Raw genomic sequence first — 20,350 nt, 5'->3', positions numbered from 1 at the left:
TAATAAATTAGGACGACTTTTGGACTTTAGATTCCTTGAACTTGAACTCACGTAGGAAAGTTAATTTGACTTTGAACTTTAATCTCTTTGGACTTTAATTGGCAAGGGTAATTCATTTGGGGGCTTTAGCTTCTCCCCGGGCATTCTGATAAGAGGAGGTCGCTATTCACATTTGGAACAGCCCTAGTTTGTGGCACTTTGCATAGCAATGTCTCCATATTGTCATTTAACCTCTTCCCGGCATCTCTAAATACCGGGCAACATGGCTGCCCCTGTAATTTGAGATGGGAAGTAGAGCAGGAATGACTTCCAGTCTTGGGGATAGCTAGGGAAGAAGCTCCATGAAATGCTCTGAGCCTTACTGGTCTATTGCCTTGAAGCCAAGGCCATGGCTGCAGGCTTGCTGAGTTAGACACTTAACGGGGCAAAGGTTCAAGCCTCGGGCTCACTGGGTTAGCGGGGTACAGGCCTGCTTCTCCCTCACCCCTGAACTTGCCTTGATGTGACGGCCCTCACCGGCACACAGCTCCGTGCCCCTTCCTGGCCTCCCTCCCTCCTCCGACGATAAGGAGTGACGTGGTTGATTGCAGACTTTGGGAGAAGAATTAGGCAGGTAGAGCTCAGTACCCACCCCTCCACCTTGAGAGCCAGTGACGCCCACAGCGAGCGTGGAAATGCTCTTCCCTCTGCCTCCGTGGGCGAAACTGTAGCTTTCAAGAACTGCCCACTGCGAGTTCAACAGTAGGCCCACTCGCTCGCAGCTATCAGCCACACCCTCCAACACCAGCTCCACCAACAACGTTTGTCGCACGATTAGATCTTGGGAAGGGGCGAGGGCTGCCCTTTATTAGTCTCCCTCAACCTCGACCCTCCGCGGGGGCAAGTGTGCTCTCCTCTGGTCTCCAGAGACCACAGCGTAACACGTGCATAGGCGATGCTGGTCGCCAACTGAGGCAGCGTCTTGTTCCCGTCTGGGGGAGGGGCACAAACTAGCAGGTGACTCCCTGGTGTCTCAGTGTCAGGCCACTGATGACTTCTATCCGCCTCGGGGATGATTTATAAATACTTTCACTTTCTTTAAAAAAAATAAATCTCAAAGAAATTTGTGTGTGTGTGTGTGTGTGTGTGTGAGAGTGTGAGTGAGCGTACTTGTGAGTGTGTGAGCCTGTGTGAGAGTGTGTGTGTGTGTGTGTGTGTGTGTGTGTGTGTGTGTGTGTGTGTGAATGTGCGGGACTGAATGGGTTCAGAGTTGGGGGTTTAGTGACGGGCAGCCCATGGTTACCAGATCGCCACACATGAGTGCAGTCCCAGGAGGATCCCGCTCTGGAACTTGAGGATCCTGTTGTCCTCGTTTTCCTGGATAAATTCCAGACACTCGCTGAACGTCCTGTAAACAAACCCTGAGAGAGAGATGGGAGAGCTTTGCTGAGGGAAGGTGGCTCTCAGGGAACTTCCCACCGTGGAGAGAGGCCGAACCTCCGGTTTCCTTGTGAGTCCAGGGGGACTCGGGTATTTATAAATCACTAGTGACCCAGTGCACAAAATTTGTGCACATTAAAAGGGAATTAATTAGAGGAAATATTTTAATATTGCTATTTGCCCTTTCTCTATAATAGAAGTGTCAGAGATGAAAGAAAATTATTAAAATGTATATGAAAATTTTCCTCCTGTCTGAGTCTGGGGCACGCCATGGGAACCAGAGTCAAGTCCCCGCCCACCCACGTGCGCCTCAAAATCACTCGAGACCCAGACCTGGCCGGCCCCAACCCCGCCAAGCCCCACCAGGTAGGGGGCGTGGCCTCAGGTCACCTGGCCTGACGCTGGGGTGGGGAGTGTGGCCTGAGGTCCCCCAGCCCGGGCCAGGGGGCGCGCCTTGAGGTCCCCTGTCAAGCCCAACATGGTGGGGGGCACAGCCTGAGGTACCCCGGTCTGGCACTGGGGCAGGAGGCATGGCCTGAGGTCCCCTGTCAAGCCCCAGCAGGCGGGGAGCGCAGCCTCAGGTCCCTGCTGATTGCTCCTTAAGACTCATTATGGGAACTCAGCCTCTGCTGTGGGCGCAGCCATCTTCTGTTACGGAATCCCTGACTCCATGTGGGCGCAGCCATTTTGTTACGGTGTGATGGTCAATTTGCATATCCCCTCTTTATTAGATAGGATACCCAAGATCAATAGAAGGCATCAGAGTGGCCTGACACAGAGACATCTGTGGATTGCCACAGCCACATTGCTGTTCTGCCCATGGTGGCCGTGCCCAGCTTTCATGGATGTGTGTGTAGATATGATTCACTTCCACAGGCCGACCAGGCAGGAGCGGGGTACAAACCAAGAAGTTGGCTGAGTGCCGCCTGGGACTGCCTGTCTCCCACCCACCCTTCCCATCCGCAGCAGTATCTGCTGCCCCTTCCAAACTCGGTGAGGAAGCCCAACCCAGGGGCCCCTCTGATTTAACATGTGCCCTGAGCGCGGCCCACTTGGGGGAACCTGGAGGTTATCGGATTTGTTTTCCAAATCACCAGCAGCTGCCAGTGCCCGGAACTCCCACCATCAGCAATCCTACCCTTCACTCTCAACCTGACATTACTCCGTATATCCTGAGTAATTAAATGCCTTATTTAAGGACACATAGCGACCCTGTCACTGGTGTGTGAATTGATGGGACACTAACTGGCAGCTTACGGCCGACAGCGTCCTCTAGACTGAATTCTTTTCCTTGCTGGCCTCACAATCCTTGCACCTTCCAAATGTCCCTCACGCCCTAACACTGGGCTCTCCTCTTTCCTATCCTCTCCTCTTTCTGGCCAGAAACCTAGTGACCCGGAGCCCCAGCCCTGACGGCTGCCACACCACTCCAACATGAGTGTCACCCCCCCCACCCCAGTCCCTTGCAGACCCCAAAGCCAGGCTCACCAGAATAAAGCATGATGTCCAGGCAGATGAAGTAGAAGAACGCCTTGCTGATGATGTGCTCTTCTGCCACAGAGAGGTCCCACAGCCACCCCAGCACCTGGATCAGCTGCTTGTGCCTGAGGTCAGATTCAGGGAGAAGAGAATCAAACCCGGTTCTGGCCCAGTCTCAGTCCTGCCTGGTACTTCAGGACCAAATGCAACGCTAAAGCTTCAAACCCACCCCTAAATCTCCAGTCGACTCCTCATTCAAATTGTGCTTTCGTGGACCTCCACGTTGGGGTGACCAGGCTCAGGCTACCTCGGGCCTCCGGTCCTGGCTGCTAGTCTCTGGGCATCGCTTCCCCAGGAGGCTTTTCCTTTTCCATCCCTCCGATTCCCACGGTGGGGATGGCTATCTGATCCTCCTCCAGTCACTGGCCAGAGCAGAGCGAGAAGCTAAGTGTGGGAGAATTCTGGGGAAGAGCATTGGTTTCTAAAGGCTGATGATGATCTGTGACATCATCTGGCTGTACAGCTTCCTCCCTAACCCACCTGATGGCCGGGGTAATGAGCCCAGAACTCTCCATCACTATGGCTTCCTCTCCCTAATTTTGGAAAATGCTTTAAGATAAATACCTGATTTTCAGGCAAAGACTTCTACTGAGCCAGCAGAGGACCTTGTATTGTTTGTAGGGATTCCGGAGCAGTCCCCACATCTTCTGGGCCCGAGAGCCTGAGGAGAAAACAATGTCAGTAGATTCCCAAACACACAGTATATCTGTGTGTCCTGTCTGGCTCAGCCAGCCCTTACCTAAGTCAATGGCCAAGTCCAAATGACCCATTAAGAACTTGTTGGAGCCCAGTGTGTCGGCCATGTACGCCATGATCTCAATGCCCTCGGCTTTCAGGGGTAGGTTTAAGATCATCTCCATGGCCATGATCTCGTATTTGTACCACGTGCTGCTCTGGATGGCCAGCTGTTCGAGCAGCGAGTAGTCCAGGTAGGCCTTGATGATCTGAAATGGCAGATGGGGGGAGAAGGGCAAGACCGAGATGGAGCCCCTGCAGGCACCTGGGAGAAGCTGTCCATTATCTGCTGGAGAATGGAATTTACCACCTGGCCACGCCCTGGGCTTTGGTACAGAAATTAAACTGGGTTCCTGCCACCTCTCCCCCAAACCACCCAGGACAAGCTTGATGGCCCCTCTCGCCACAGAGGCCTTAAACAAGAATTTCAATTGTTGTGAAAAAAATAAAAACAATGGCTTATATGTGTGGCTATGTGATCACATGGCAAAGAGTCAGGAAGGACTCACCTCCAAGTGTAAATAGTAATTACCCCTTGTTGGGGCTGGACAACAGATTAGAGCAGCGGTTCTCCACCTTCCTAACGCCGCGGCCCTTTAATACAGTTCCTCGTGTTGTGGTGACCCCCAACCATAAAATTACTTTCGTTGCTACTTCATAACTAATTTTGCTACTGTTATGAATCGTAATGTAAATATCTGTGTTTTCCGATGGTCTTAGGCGACCCTGCTAGCGGTTCTCAACCTGTGGGTCGCAGGTTGAGAACCGCAGGTTGAGAACCGCTGCTGTAGAGCCTAAGACCATCGGAAAACACAGATATTTACATTACGATTCATAACAGTAGCAAAATTACAGTTATGAAGCTGCAACGAAAGTAATTTTATGGTTGGGGGTCACCACAACACGAGGAACTGTATTAAAGGGTCGCAGCGTTAGGAAGGTGGAGAACCGCTGGATTAGAGGGAGAAGAGAGACTTTACTTTTCACTTTATGCATTTGTGTAGTGGTTAATGTGTTATGACAGGCACATATCCCTTTTGTAACTTAATAAAAAAGAAAGGCTGGTTTGCTTTATTAGAGCATGTTTCACATGGCGCTGCCAGGAGGGAAGGACGGCCAGAAGTGGTGGTGGATGGGAGAGGGCTGTTGGGCAATGAAAAGTCCAAACTGCAGTAAAGTCTGGGGCTGCCTGGATTGGGGCCAAGAGAACACAGTCCAACTGCTTCACTTCCTGGGAGAATGTCGCGCCCGGAGGCACGTGGCTCGCAGGTGGTCACACCCAGGGAGTTGGGCCCTGGAAGCTGAGCTCACACTCAGTCCTCCTGTGCTGCTGCACTCGCCGCCTCACCTGCGTGTGAACACGGGGAGCACGTCCCCAGCTGTTCTGCCCTCGGGCACAGCCATCTCCTCAACAGTGTCTAGTGACTCAGTTTTCCATTTTGACTTTTCCATCTCACCCTCCACAGCCCCCCAACTCCACCACGTTTTTAGAAGAAGGCCCCAAACCGATCGGAGAAGTGAAGCGTTTCATTCAACAAATACTTGTTGAGCACCATGAGGTGCCGGACACCGTTCTCGGAGCTCAGCGCTGAACAAGACAACAGCAAGGTACCCGCTGGCTCTCACGGAGCTGACACACTGGTAGGGGGCACGCAGGCCACACACTAACTAAGGAGTGAAAAAGTCAGGCAGTAAGGAGCCACTAAAATAGGGTGACAGGCTGGACAGTGACTGGGTGAGGGGATCAAGAGAGGCATCACTGAGGGGGTGACCTTCAAGCTGCAAAGAAGAGAGCCCAGCCAAGGTCACACGATGAGCCAAGGAGACAACCAGTGCAGAGACCCTTAGACGACTGAGCTTAGATGTCTGAGCAACCAAAAGTGGCCCTTAGGGGCCGGGGAGCTAGGAGAGGATTGCAGGACACAGGCCGAGGCCCAATCTGATGCGCCTTATAAATTCTTGCGTACTCTGGCCTCCTGAAAGGAACTAATGGTGGAATTTAATCACGTGTACAGTGCTCCGCACCATTTCACTCAATAACTGATGGCTCTGAGAAAGGATGACGGTTCCAGGAGTCCAGACTTGATGTACTTTTATAAAGGAACCCGGTCTCTTTGATTAGATGAGCTGGATTTAGCTTAATCAGTTATCTTTTAATCTTCACCCAAGGATATTTTTTCCATTGATTTTTTTAGCCAGAGTGAAGAAGAGGGAGGTGGGGAGGAAGAGAGAAACATCGATGTGAGAGAGACACATCAATTGGTTGCTTCCCACACGCACCCTGACTGGGACCAGGGATCAAACCTGCAACTGAGGTACATGCCCTTGATCAGGAATCAAACTTAAGACCCTTCAGTCAGTGGGCCGATGCTCTAACCCCTGAGCTTAATCATTTCTTGATCATAGGACCTGGAGCTTACTTCATCTAATCAAGGACTTGCCAGTTTATGACCTAGACTAGGGCTTCTCCCTGTGTGGTCCCTAAGACCCTTTCGGGGAGGACACACAGAGGTCAAAGCTGATTTCTTAATATTAAGGCATTTCGTGTTGGGAAAAATAGTGAAAGATCAAAACGGGCGAGCGGACAACCACGGGACTTAGAGGGTGTCCTGTCCAGCTCCCGGCACTGCTGTCTCTGCTCGGCCCTGTCTCTGGGCCATCGTACAGCTCCGGATGCCAAAGGAAACCGACGCCAGCAACTTTCTCACGGAAACGGAAATGGAGGCGGAACACAGTGATGATTGCCCTTTGATTAGATGTTTCCCATCCCTTCATAAATGGGATCCTCCTTGGACCCAGTGGTAACTTTTACTAGCCCTCTCATTAATTGGTGAGTTGGTAAAGTCTTTGACACGTGAGTCACGATTTGGCACTTTCCTTTTTCACCCTCATTTCCTCACAGGTACAGAGCATTTTCCAAGGGGGAGAGGTGTGAGGGAGCACGGTGGGAGCCTGAGGGGGAATACAGAGGACAACCTGGGAGGGGGGACTAGCGATCTGAACCTGTGCCAGTTACCAGTATCCTAGTGCACATTCTTGTCAGCCTATCATTAAGTCACTGCCCCTTCCTTAGGCAATAATCTGTTTTCCCAAATACTCCCAGTTTGCAAGGGCCACAAACCAAGAATTTAACAGCTCAGCCAGAGGGGAGGTCACTGGCACCACCCAGGCCAGGCCTTTGGGTGTAATCTCACTTCCCCCACCCCAACCCACAGAGGGACTGCAAAGCCCGAGAAAAGTCCGGAAGCCTGGTCTACATTTGGGGAGTCAGAGAAACCAAGGGGACACATGGGAGAGACCCTCCACATTCAGTGCTCAGGCTTTGGAAACCGACTCCCCTGAGTCACCGTCCTCGTATGTCTGCAAATAAAGGGTTTTCCTGAATCTTCTGAGCACCCATTGTGCGTTTTCGGTCGCCTGGTAAATTCTGCAACAAGCGGAGTGAGAATCTGTCTTCCAGGAAGTCAGGCATTAAGGTATTTGCAAAAATTTAGCACATGCCACTCTTCTCGCTAAATTTTTTGTTTAGATAAATACTCCCCCCTGCCCAATGGAAATGTTAATTGTGTTAATATGTAATGGATTTATTATTTTAAAAATATTTTTAAATATCTGTTTTTGTTTCTTATATCATAATATCATAGCTACAACCCATAGAAATAAAAGCTGTTTTGAGGTCCTTGAGAATCATTAGGCGTGTAAGGGACGCTGGGACCAGAGCGCTGAACCGCTGGCCTCAGAGCAGGCCTGCGGGAGGCTGATATTGGTCCTCGTGACTCTGAGACCCGACTGGCTCCGGCCAGGCTTGTCTCGACAAATGAGATGCAGAAATTTAAAAAGCAGCTACAAAAGCCCCCTACCTGGAAGTCATCTTGTGTTTCCAGGGCAGAGTTCACTTCCATCAGAGCGGCCAGGTAGGCGTAGTACTTGTAGTGAAAAAAGTAGTTCAAGCTGTAGATCTTCCACAGCAGGGAGAAGCAGTTGACCTGCTGGTGCAGTTCCGCCAGCTGCTTCTTCCTATGAGAGGGAGGGCAGGGGGGCCGGTCACAGAGGAAGGGGTCAGCCCTGCCCCTCGCTGCAGGGAGCGCAGGTTCTGGCCGCCCCTCCCAGCAGCACATCAGTGTTCTGAACACATGTTCTTCCCTGCAAAATGGGCACTGGAATACCGACCTTGTGAGGATCATTTATGTAAATCAGCAGTCCGGTCGTTGGTATTTAAGTGAAGCTACTTAAAAAACACACTTTTATCATTTAACCACATTTGATTCTGATGACAACCATGTACGGAAGGGTGGAGTACAGTGGAACCTCAGTTCTCAAACCTAATTCATCCCAGAAGGCCATTCGAGAAGTGATTTGTTCGAAAACCGAAGCATTTTCCCCCATTAGAAATAATGTGAATTGAATTCATCTGTTCCAGACCCTGAATGAGTCCCCGCTTTAACCTTTCTTACATGCAGTGCATGTCTAAGCTCTACCGTTGTTCTCATAGTTTTCCTTTCACTTTACTGCTATCACTAACCTTCTCAGGACCCATGGAGATTTACTGTATCTACACTAATAAAAGAGACAGATGCAAATTGACCGTACCTTCACGGCACTCACCAGCCAATCAGGAGTGAGTATGCAAATTAACCCAACAAAGATGGTGGGTTAATTTGCATACACAGGTGCCTAGTAGCCAGGGATGGGGCGGGACACCTGCATTGTCGCCATGGCAACGACGCAGGCCTTCAGCACTTGCCCCAGCTGCTCAGGGCCTCTGGGCAGCATGGGAAGGCAGAAAGGCGGCTCCAGCTGAGTGAAGGTGGTGCCGGCAGCCAGGGGAAGGAAAGCCCATTCTTGCATGAATCTTTGTGCATTGGGCCTCTAGTTTAATAACAAGCAGCAATAAAAGCAAGAAAACACAAAAATTTTCACAGCACAATTTCCTGAGATGTTAACAACATGAGATTTAACGGTAAACTAACTCATACTCGCACATTCTCTCCTCTGCCTGTCACCTGAGACACATGTCACTGACATATAAACATGAAAGGGTTGTTGGGTTGAGAAGCAAGTTGTTTGAGATGGGAGATGTTTGAAAACCAAGAATTGACTGTAATTAACCCCATTTTACATACTCAGAAGGTGAGACTCAGAGTCACACAGCTAGGACCCACACTCATCCACCTCCAGCCCAGCCCGTCCAGCGTGTCATTTCCTCCACTGCATGCTGCTCTTGGCGGCTGAGTCTCAGCTCAGTGGAGGAACTGCCTAATTTTAACAACTACCTTCTGCCATGGTCTGTATGCAGCCCCCTAAATTCACCTGTTGAATCTGAATCCCCAAAAGTGATGACATGAGCAGGTGATCAGGTCATGAGGGTGAAGCCCTTCTGGAGTGGGGCTGGTGTTATTATGAGCTCCACAGGGTCCCCTAGCCCCTTCCACCACATACGGACACCCTGAGAAGTTTGTGACCCCAAGAAGGCCCTTGCCCGAGCATGCTGGCACCCTGATCTCAGATGTCTAACCTCCACACTGTTTTGGGGTCTGGCCACTGGTGTATGTGTAGACCTCCCTCCTCCGGGGAGTGAGACGAGAACCCGGCTCCTTCCCTTACCCTGGCGGTGAGCTCTCTGGGGTCTGCTGATTCATATAATAATGATGTTTGTTTTTCTCAACATGGATATAGAAAAACATGGAGAGGAAGGTGAAAGGGAAAGTCCGGTTGAGGAGCTTCAGTGACTTCTTCAGCATTTTCTTGGCCAGTACCATCTGGCCCATGTTAAAACAGACCTACGGGAGAGGAGGGAAAGCAGTGATTCTGGTCTTGGTTGGTGTGTTCCAACAATACAACCTTTTGGGATTTTAACAGGAAGATGGTCAATTATGGCCCAGGAGCAACCGCCCTGTGCATAGCGGTGTTTCTTGGGTGTGTGCGTGGAAGGATGGTTGAATGACGAGCATTTAGCATTTTTGGTGTGAATCGTCTCCTCAGAGAATATGTTTACCCACTCATGCCCATGTTGGGGTCTGTTAGGACACTGCATAATATCAGGAAAGACAAGGAAGACCCTGTTCCTGGCAAGTGACGGTGAGGAGGTTTGAGTCCTGGTGCTTGGGGTTCTGGAGTCTTGGAAAAGGGCCAGGGGTAGAGGATGGGGGAGGTTGTACAAAGTACAGGGGTGGTGACTACTTCTTCTATGTATAACCCCAATGGAAAATCACAGAAAAATTATGTTTTTAATGGTTTCTTACCTGACCTTTGAGGCCATAGAAAGTGGCAGATTCAAAAGTATGACTCCATGACTTTTCCTTCTTGAGGATTTTCAGCAACCTCTCTCCCTCATTCAAATATGTGTATGCCTGCAAAGATCGGAGGTTCTGAGTCAGCAGGGACCCAGACAACAGAGGGGCCATCACCCCAGACACCACTGAAGGGAGAGAACCGAGGCCACTTCAGGTCTCCCCTCCACCTCCACCGCCCCCCACCCCCATTCCTGATTGGACAGGGCCTCCAAAGTCTAGACAGGAACAGGATGGGTAACACCAGCTGAAGACAGGGGCCACTTTCATGCCCATCTCTGTCCACTGGATCACTCATTCTAGAGGATGAATCTAGAAATCTCTGCATCTTCAGGTTGTCACATCAGTCCCCTTCCCTGAAATTTCTCCTTCGAGTACTTCCATCCCCAACCTCCCTTATTTCCAACAACACATTCATGGCCCTGACGCAGCCCCACACCTGCGAGAAGCTGGTCTGCTGTTGGGACCAGTTATGCCTCATCCCCATGTCCCTTTCCAGGGCCATCTTTGGGGAACTGGAAGAGGAAGGAAAGGCCTGAGCAACTCTCCTCACTTCCTCTTCAACCTCTTATGACAGTGTTAGACAGGGGAGTCCTGGCACATGTGACCACCAAGGCAAGGTCAGACTGGAAGAGGTGAAGCACGAAAGCTCCTCTCCCCGGTCTCATGCAGCCCAAGGGGCATGAGTGGGAGGCAGGAGGGAGACAGGAGTGTGTGGCCAGCCCTGGTCTTACCAGACTTTTGGAGAGAAGGGTGCGAATGGCACATTCTGGAACCTTGCTCTGAGCTCAGCATCCTATCCTTGTCTTCCTGTCATTTCACTCCCTAAAGGTTTAGCAAGTTGGTCCCAGGGCTCCCGAAACCTTGTCTTCCTGGGACTCACTGGCCATGTCCCCCCGGCCTACATGTGTGTATCAAATGTGCCGAGGAGACTTTCATTCTTAACATACATGCTTGAGGGAACCGGGGCTTTCTGACATTGGGAAGGATTTAATTTGAAATGTTAGGCAAATCTAAGGTGCAAGGGTTGGCTGGCCTGCTGGGGCAGACAGCGGCTGGCTGCTGGCTGTAAGCTATGGGGCAGGCCACCTGCCGGCCGGGGACGCAGGCCTGGCTCCTCAGGGCTGTGAAGCTGGCCGAGCCGGGGAGCCTGAGGCAGAGACGCCAGGCATCCTCTCTGCATCCTTTTGGGAATTACATATGCCCTCCCTCCCCAAATATAGACAGACAATTCATGGCAGGTTTCTACAAATGACGCATAATGCTATTTGCAATTTGTCCTCACTATTTTTTAAAAATATATTTTGTTGATATTTTGCAGAGAGGAAGGGAGAAGGATAGAGAGTTAGAAACACCAATGAGAGAGAAACATCATTCAGCTGCCTCCTGTACACCCCCTACTGGGGATGTGCCCACAACCAAGGTACATTGCCCTCGACTGGAATTGAACCTGGGACCCTTCAGTCCACAGACCGATGCTCTATCCACTGAGCCAAACCGGTTAGGACTCACTATTTTTTTTTTTAAATCCTCACCTGAGATGACTTTTCCATTGATTTTTAGAGAGTGTGGAAGAGAAAGGGAAAGACAGAGAGAAACATGAATGTGAGAGAGACACATCGACTGGTTGCCTCCTGCACATGCCCCGACCAGGGCCCGGGCCGGGGAGGAGCCTGCAACTGAGGTACGTGCCCTTGGCTGGAATGGAACCTGGAACGCTTCAGTCCACAGGCTGACTCTCTATCCACTGAGCAAAACCGGCTAGGCAACTTTTTTTTCTCAATTTCCTGTCTGAGCAATTGATTTTCAAAGGAAGGGGTGCTGATGGGTGGCAGGAACCTGAGGAGCGGAGCGCTGTGCTCCCCGCTGCTCCCACTGCTGTGCTCCCCGCTGCGCCCACTCCGCTGCCCCGGGCTCCCGGAGGAGAGCTGGGTGGGAGCAGCTTACCATGTAGTTATCCTCCAAGATGAGATACGCGGACGCGGCCTCGAGGAAGTAGTACAAGGCTTTGCTGTTTTCCCCCAGAGCCAGGAAGTGGTAGGCCAGCGGCATGACGGCCACCTCCAGGATCTCCTCGCACTGGCACGACTCCAAGGGGATGATGTCTTCCTGAGACGGCCTCATTTTTGCTATAATGATGTCAAAGAAATTCAGCATCTTGTCTCTTATTTCTTCGAAACTGTCCAAATGCAGAAGTAAAGAGGAGTAATTACACGCAGACACAGTATAGCTTTTGTTGTTGTCGCTGTTAATCCTCACCCGAGCATATTTTCCCACTGATTTTTGGAGAGAGTGGAGGGGAGGGGGAGAGACAGAGAAAGAGAAACATCGATGTGAGAGAGACACATGGATTGGTTGCCCCCCGACCGGGGCCGGGGATGGAGCCTGCAACCCAGGTAGGTGCCCTAGACCAGAATGGAACCTGAGACCCTTCCGTCCTCGGCCGACACTCTAACCATCGAGCACACCAGCGAGGACCAGTATAGCTTTTGAAACGAAAACATCTTTACAGACCAAGAAAAGACAAGATAAGAAAACCTAATGTAGATCCAACTGACCAAACCTCCCCCACACCCCCGCCTTTCTCCACTTTGCCTCAGAGGCCGGAGGTGCTGGCCGGACGGATGACTCTAGCAGTCTTTGGAACTGAATGACAGTTGTCTATGCTGTACCCCCTACACACTTATATACATGCCTGTACCTGGAATTTTCTGAAAATATCTCAGACTTCCTCATAATCTCTATTTTGGAAAAGATGTCTTCTTCAGCTAGAAAATAAACAAATGAGTTGTATGGGTCAGTGAGCTATTCTGCCCGACACATGTCTGGTGTTTAGTTATAAGGAGCAGGGAACCTTGACTTCAAACCTGCAGTCACCCCTGGCCAGATGGCTCATTTGGTTGGAGCAGAGTCCTATTCACCAAAAGGTTGTGGGTTTGATTCCCAGTCAGGGCACATGCCTAGTTGTGGGTTCGATCCCCTGTTGGGGTGAGTACAAAAGCCAACTGATCAATGTTTCTCACATCAATGTTTCTCTCTCTTTCCCTTCTTCTCTTCTCTAAAATCAATAAACATATCCTCTGGTGAGGATTAAAAAAACAACACAAAATACCTTCAGTCCAGCCTAACCTAAATATGTTAGAAAATTCCATGATGACCTTAAAACAGAAAACAAATGAGGATTGTTTATTCTAGCCACTTCTCTATCTCGGGAGAAGGAAAACTCCCAGATCAGGAAAGAGACTTGTCTCAGATCATATGTCTGCTGGCTTCAAGGCAAACGCTTTACTCTGCAGATCTTTTAATTTATAAAAGTACAGTTGAAGCCCCTCGTTATCACCTTCTTCTGAAAGACTTCTGTGCCCCTGCTCCCACAGAATTAGTGCCCTTCGACCTCTGTGCAGGCCTCTCCCAAGGTCCTTACCAGATGAGAGAGGGTTGGTTTGTCCACCTCCCTGCCCCCTGCTCTGAAACTGCCATCTAGTATATCTCAAGGGGACTGGGAGCTGAAGGAATTGAATCATGCCTCTATCCTCCCCCTTAAACTGCTCTTGTCAAGGTTACCAGTGGCCACCAAGCTGCTAAATCCAAAGGCCACATCTTGTAACCTTTTCTGTACAATGGACCACTCCCCTAACTGGTTTTGGTGACACCCATCCCCTTGCTTCCCTCCCTCGTGGCTCCTATGCCTCTGCCAACATTCCAAATGTTGGTAAGCCCGGGTTTGGTCCCGGACTCCCTTCTCTATCCAATTGTTTTCTCTCAGTAATTTCACCTGCCCTTGACTTAAATTCCATCCGTATGCCAACCACTTTCAATTGTTTATCTCATCTACCCTTAACTACAGATCTGTGAAAACCCCGCAACATCCTCTCCCAAATTCTGGGAGGGCGGTGCAATGCCAGTGCAGCCACAGGCTGCTCCAGCTCCCTAGGGTGGGGTAGGTCTCTCCTTCTGTGTCCTGGCACTGGTGCTAAGGAAGACACCTTACTAGGGCTGAGATAATGACACGGGGAACCTCGTGGGTTCTCTTCACAAATCCAGGCCCTCTCCACACGCTCCCTCGTGTTTATGTCTTGGATCTGGAGGAAGGCTCCAAGATTATAACTGATTCTCAGCGATTTCCTTCATACATTCTCTTTATCCATCTATTTACCTCACTTTGGTTGGCAGCAACCACTGTATTTTGGTGCTTGGTACAAATTTCAATTTCAATATCACGTTACACTTATACTACTTTTATAAGAGTCATTTAAAGACATATTTCCAATTTCTCAAAACTATAATGCATGGGGGGAAATGTAACATACTAGTAATAAACACTCGGTTCGGCGATGTGTATGTTCCCTTGACGTCTTCCTTGTCCCAATGGGGTGAGACTACTAAAGGCTCATCATCTTTGTGCCCAAATGGAGACTTGAAACCCTCAAGTACAGACTTGATATATACAGACTCACAAGCTCTTGACCTGATTTCTCTTTTAAAAAGGTGGGTTTTTTTTTCTGATTTCAGAGAGGAAGGGAGGGAGGGAGAGATAGAACATCAATGATGAGAGAGAATCATTGATCGGCTGCCTCCTGCACACCTTCTGCCCCTTCTTCTGTGGCATTACACAGCTTTCGTCTTCCAGAACCTCAATTTCCTCCTGTATAAAATGAAAATAGCCCTCCACCTTCAAATGAAGATCCAATGACAATGCATATAAAATAGAGAACAAATGAGAATAAGGACTTATTTTGTTCCTATGAACTAGGCACTTCACATGCATTTCTTCCCAATTTTTAATATCCGTATAATATAGGAATCCTCTACTTGTGGCCTCTGCTTTTCCAGGCAGATTTAGGCCTAATCACTGTGGCCGTCGGCCAGGGCTACCCACAAGTGGGGGCTGGAGTGGGCGTTGCTGCCCTAAGTCTGACACCCATTATGCCTGCGGGAGCTGAGTCCCGGGGCCCATGAACCCTCCACCCCCGAACCCTCCATTGTGTGTTCCCAGATGTTTGGCTGGTTTGCGTTATCAGTTTGGCTTCACGAGTGGCCTTGAATCCCAGCCCTGAGCCGGAGCTCTGTTCTCTGGAGCCCTGACCAGCTCGGCCCTGCTCAGTTCTCTCCCACGCATCTTCTTCAGCTGGAGCCGTGTTTCAAAGTCCACCAACAAAACAGCAACATTCTTACTGCCCTCAGGGACCTTGTTCTTGCTCCCCATGGCAGGCCCCACCCCCACCCCACCCTTAGGGTTCCATCCCTGGTGTGAATGAAGCTGGGTCTGTTTTATCCTTTGGACATTTCAATTTTAACTCTGGCCACACCCTCATCCTACCTGTCTGTCTGTCTTGCAGGGAGACTGGTTCAGCCAGACTCCACCACACACATTCCCAGCTCCCCCTGCCCACCCCTCTGCTGCTGAGGTCTCATAACTCAGTGTGCCCACGCCCTGGGGGGACTTAAAACCTTCACCTTCTCCAGGAATGGTTGGAGCTAATTAAGAAAGAAGTAACTTTACTTTTAAATCCCTGGGATTTGGCCATCTTCCTGATGGAGTCCATGTCCAAAGAGTTGAGCCGAATGTCCACCGTGAAATGGTGATAGGGGATGAAGTCCCCGCTGTGGCACTGGTCGCACCTGTGGGCATTTTCTTCCAAGAAGCGGGCACATTTCAAGTGCATGTCCACCTTCTGGTCCTTCAGCCACAGCTCGTAGGCTGTCTTCTGCATCATCGGCCTGCAGAACCGAATGATGTGGCACTCGATGACCTCGCTCTCCAGTTCACGGAGCGCTTCGCTCTCCCTGTGAGCTAGAGGGAACAGAGGGTCTTTCAGCCAGGTGGGGGGTCGGGGGTACGAACCCGGTCCCGCTAATTACCGTGGGTCAGCTCTGACTCAGCTGTGCCTTTAACTAAGAGGAAACATGGGTCCCTTCCAGGCCCTACTCACCCCGTCCTTCAGCGGGCTTCAGAGACGAGGAGCGATGATACACCTCAAACGAGGCCGAATTCTGCTTCAGAGCCTTCCGGAGCTCCTTGCCATTCCGGAAACAATCAAAGATGTTGGATTCCACCAGAGTCGCCAGGGCGTTGATCATCCTCTTCATGTTCCAACACGGGAGAATCTCAAACAGCAACTCCGTAGTGAAGGTCAGGCCGATGATGGCTGCACATCTGACCAACATCTGGTGGGAGAGGCTCATGCTGTCCAGCTGGACCAGAGAGATTTCTGCAAGTGCAAAAGCCACACCGTAGGGAACTGCTCGTCTGTCTGTATCAGGTACTTTCTAGAGACAGACCACTGTCCTGCTCTACAGCTCTTGTTCACAGAAACCCCGCCAGGGGAGGCCAAAAGAAGTAACACATCTCTGTGTTTGCTTAGTGCCTACGTCACAGAGTGCTTGCGCTGAGAGCACGAACAATGCATATGCTAGGGTCTAAAAATGCGCATGGCACGAAGGCCAGGCAAACATCAGACTGATTTCAAAGTTCTGATTGTGTTAAAGTGTGACCAGGATGGGCCACCGCAGGCGGAAGGAACAGGGCCTGCCGTCTGTATTCCGTAGCCGGTCCTCTATCTTCGTCACTGGCTACTCTCTCTCCTGGGATCGCCTAGCAATCGTGCTTCCCTCTGTCCTCCCCGAGGTCCTTCTTTTCCTGTGACGCTCCATTACCATCTCTATGTTCACGACAAAGTGTCAGCGGGTTCCCGGCACCAATCCCAACTTCTCTTCTAAGCTCAGTGTCATAGCTCACATGTCCTCCTGGGCATCAGACCAGAATGTCATCACCTCACCCTCATCAGGGACAAAATGAGAACTTCTCAACTTGCCCACAGACCACTATAGAAGCCACGCTAGGCCACCTTCCTATGCTGTGGACACAGTGAATGAAAGCACAGACATGAGCTAGAGGCTCGTTTGGAGACTGAGACCCTTGAGGTACCCCTCGGTCATCCTGTGAAACACTGAAAGTTCTTTATAGCTAGCATGAATCGGAGCTGGGGATATACAAGGACGTGGCTGGAAAATTGTTTTCTTTAAAAGAACAGTAACACATCTCTGATATAAATTCTCCTCTTTGCCATCTCTTACAAAAACAAATGGCAGAGAACTTTCAGTATTACCTTCTCTCTCTCCTTACTTGGTTTCTGTTTAATTGAGAATGCACTGTACCTCATTCTTGCATGCAGCTGAAGAAAACTTTGTTCAAATCAGACTCCAGAACATGCACAGGAGGGAGGTGGCTCCTAATTAGAAGCAGAAAAGTCCCACCTTCCTGGAGCCTCCCCAGCCCAGGGCGGCGCAAAGCAAGCCACGCCAGGGTGCCGATCTGATCTTCTTTTCAGATCCTGGTCCTAGAGGAAGCAGAGGGTGCCCAGGTTCTGGAGAAGGAGCGCCAGGTCGAGTTGTCTTTACCTTTCAGTGATGCTGGTGGGGACAAGTTCTTCAATCTGACACCACTGGCGAGTTTGCAGACTTCCTCACTTCCACCATCACTACTGAGAGTAAATGGCTTTAACAGCTCTGTTGGCTTAGCAACATTCTCTGTCAGGAGGTAAAAGGCAAGAAAAGCGGGCAGTCACTGTTCTGTCATTATCCTGATTTTCGGATGCACTTTGAGGTGGTCTCACGTGAGGAAGAACAGGCAGATGTGTGTGTTGGCTCACCAAATAGTTTGGAATATTGTTTTTAAGTAAAAATGATATATGAAAAATCTAAATTTATTCCAAAGATGTTTTGTCCTGCCCTTGGCCAATATCGCTCAATGATTAGAGCATTGCCCCATGTACCAAAAGGTACAGGTTCAATTCCTGGTCAAGGGTATGTACCTGGGTTGCAAGTTCTGTCCCAGCCCTAGTTGGAGAGAGTGCGAGGCAACCAATCAATGTGTCTCTCTCACTCTCTTACTCTCTCTGTCTCTCCTCCCTCCCTCCCTCTCTCTCCAAAAAAAATCGATGGAAAAAATATCCTCAGGTGAGGATTAACAACAATAACAAAAAAGATGTTTTATCTCCCTGCCCCCCCCCCCAACAAAAACTATTGGAAGTACATGCAGTAATACAAGAAACAAACACAAGGGAAGCAACCAAAATGTGGATACAAAGAAACATGTCACAAATAAAAGAACAGAAGAGATCTCCAGAAAAAAGAACTACTAGATACAGAGTTCAAAATAATGGTTAAAAGGATGCTCAAGGATCTTAACAAGAGCTTCAAGGGACTTTGTGAGAATTTCAAGGATTTTAGTGAGAATGTCAAGGAAATTAGTGAGAATATCAAAGAAATGAGAAAGGACCAGTCAGGAACAAAGGATACACTAACAGAAATGAAGAATAATTTACAGGGAATCAACAGTAGAACAGAGTATGCAAAAAATCAAATCAGTGATTTGGACTATGAGGAAGCAAAAAACACCCAACCAGAAGAGAAAAAAGAATAAAAACATATGAAGATAGTGTAAAGAGCCTCTGGGACAACTTCAAGTTACCAACATTTGCATCAGGGGGGTGCTAGAAAGAGAGGAGAGAGAGCAAGATATTGGAGACCTATTTGAAGAAATAATGACAGAAAACTTCCCCTACCTGGTGAGAGAAATAGACTTACAAGTCCAGGAAGTTCAGAGAGTCCTAAACAAGAGGAACCCAAAGAGGCCCACACCAAGATACATCATAATTAAAATGCCAAAGGTTAAAGACAAAGAGAGTATCTTAAAGTCAGCAAGAGAAAAGCAGTTAGTTACCTACGAGGGAGCACCCATAAGACTGTCAGCTGATTTCTCAACTGAAGCTTTGCAGGCCAGAAGGGAGTGGCAAGAAATATTCAAAATGATGACTAGCAGGGACCTACAACCAAGATTACTCTATCCAGCAAAGCTGTCGTTTAGAATTGAAGGTCAGATAAAGAGCTTCACAGACAAAAAAAAAGCTAAAGGAGTTCATCACCACCAAACCAGTATTACATGAATGTTGAAGAGTATTCTTGAAGAAGGAGGAGGAGGAGGAGGAGGAGGAGGAGAAGGAGGAGGAGGAGAAAAATATGAACTAAAAAATGGCAATAGATACCTATCTATCAACAATTGATAGATATCAAAAAAGCAAAATAAATGAACAAAGAATCTAATGGACAAAATAAACTGATGAATAAAATAGAACCAGAGGCATGGAAACATGGAACAGACTGACGAATCTCAGAGGGAAGGAAAAGATTAGCCAAAGATCTTATATGCATGTATGTATCACTTATGGACACAGACAATAGTGTGGTGAAGGCCTGTGGTGGGGTGGGCAAGGGCACGGGGGAGGGGGAATGTGGGGAAGAAAGGGGGACATTGTAATACTCTCAACAATAATGACTTTAAAAAAACATATATTTTACACATGTTCAATACCCACACTCAGATGCCAGCACATTCATGAGGAGACGGTACTCTACTTGTGACTTGGTTAGGATCAGAAAGAGATATCAGAAATGGCAAGGCCTGAATAGTAAACTTGCCTAGTAATGTTGTCTTCTGGGACTCGAAAATGCTACGTTCTCTCGCGGTTGGAGGTATCAGGTCCCACAGTCCTTGACTCCCCCAGCCCTCTGGCCCTCGTGGAAGCCGCCCAGGGAAAAGCCCACCCTGGCTGCCCTCTCTGCGGAAGGACAGGGGAAGCGCTCGCTGTGGGACTCACTGAACAGGTTATTCCAGGTCACGTTCGCCTTTTCCTCGGACTGTATGGGTTGGAAAACAAGCACCCTGTGCTGGTCGAGGTTTTTCAGCAATTCTTCGCAGTAGAATGGGATCCCACAGCTTCCCTCCACGAGGTACCTGTAGGGAACACGAGGCAACCCGCTTACCTGGAAGAGCCACCTTTCCGGGTGGAACAGCACTGGAGTCTCCTCAATCACTTGAAAATAATCTCTTCTCAGACCCGATTGCTTTCCTTTCTTTTTCTAATTACCTACAGCATTTACCATCTGTCCAAAGCCAAAACTACAAAATAAGGGACATCCTCAGTCTTGCTTCCCTTCCTCACCTTATAAATGGCCATTTTCATTAATTTCTGGTTTATATTTTCAATGTTTCTTGCAGAAGCAAGACATCCTCATTAGAAAGAACCTTGGCAGAGACCAGGTGGGCTGTGAACAGCCAGCTAAAGGCGAGGTGCTGTCCGTGTGCTTCAGGGGACCCCCGTCAAGCCCCAGGAGGAGGTGACTGAGCGGCTCAGGAGGCGCTGACGAGACAGCCAGGTTCCCACGTGCACCGGCAGACAACGCCAGCACCAGGCCACACCGCTGCCTGCCGAGCAGGGCCTCGCTTAGGTGATTAGGTGCAGGCCGTGGTCTTTCATGTTTACCATTTTGACTTTTGAGTCACTTGCTCATGACAATGTCCTAAG

At 49.5% G+C, this 20,350-nt stretch overlaps 1 protein-coding gene across 1 annotated transcript in view; it reads right to left on the bottom strand.

Moving 5' to 3' along the window:
* The window catches only part of ADCY10 (adenylate cyclase 10), a 60,198-nt gene that overhangs the window by 4,162 nt on the left and 35,686 nt on the right, over positions 1–20,350 (bottom strand). The window contains exons 18-30 of the mRNA XM_054712127.1: positions 19,643–19,779; positions 17,385–17,513; positions 15,917–16,195; positions 15,487–15,777; positions 12,685–12,751; positions 11,931–12,162; positions 9,936–10,043; positions 9,298–9,473; positions 7,554–7,710; positions 3,698–3,902; positions 3,523–3,619; positions 2,908–3,023; positions 1,283–1,400 (exon numbers count right to left, since the gene is read on the bottom strand). Coding sequence (XP_054568102.1) covers positions 1,283–1,400; positions 2,908–3,023; positions 3,523–3,619; positions 3,698–3,902; positions 7,554–7,710; positions 9,298–9,473; positions 9,936–10,043; positions 11,931–12,162; positions 12,685–12,751; positions 15,487–15,777; positions 15,917–16,195; positions 17,385–17,513; positions 19,643–19,779 — 2,112 coding nt within the window. The remainder of the gene's footprint in view (positions 1–1,282; positions 1,401–2,907; positions 3,024–3,522; positions 3,620–3,697; positions 3,903–7,553; positions 7,711–9,297; positions 9,474–9,935; positions 10,044–11,930; positions 12,163–12,684; positions 12,752–15,486; positions 15,778–15,916; positions 16,196–17,384; positions 17,514–19,642; positions 19,780–20,350) is intronic.

The sequence above is a fragment of the Eptesicus fuscus genome, chromosome 22 (assembly GCF_027574615.1).
Source record: "Eptesicus fuscus isolate TK198812 chromosome 22, DD_ASM_mEF_20220401, whole genome shotgun sequence".
NCBI lineage: Eukaryota > Metazoa > Chordata > Mammalia > Chiroptera > Vespertilionidae > Eptesicus > Eptesicus fuscus.
This window is presented reverse-complemented; position numbering and strand designations above follow the sequence as displayed.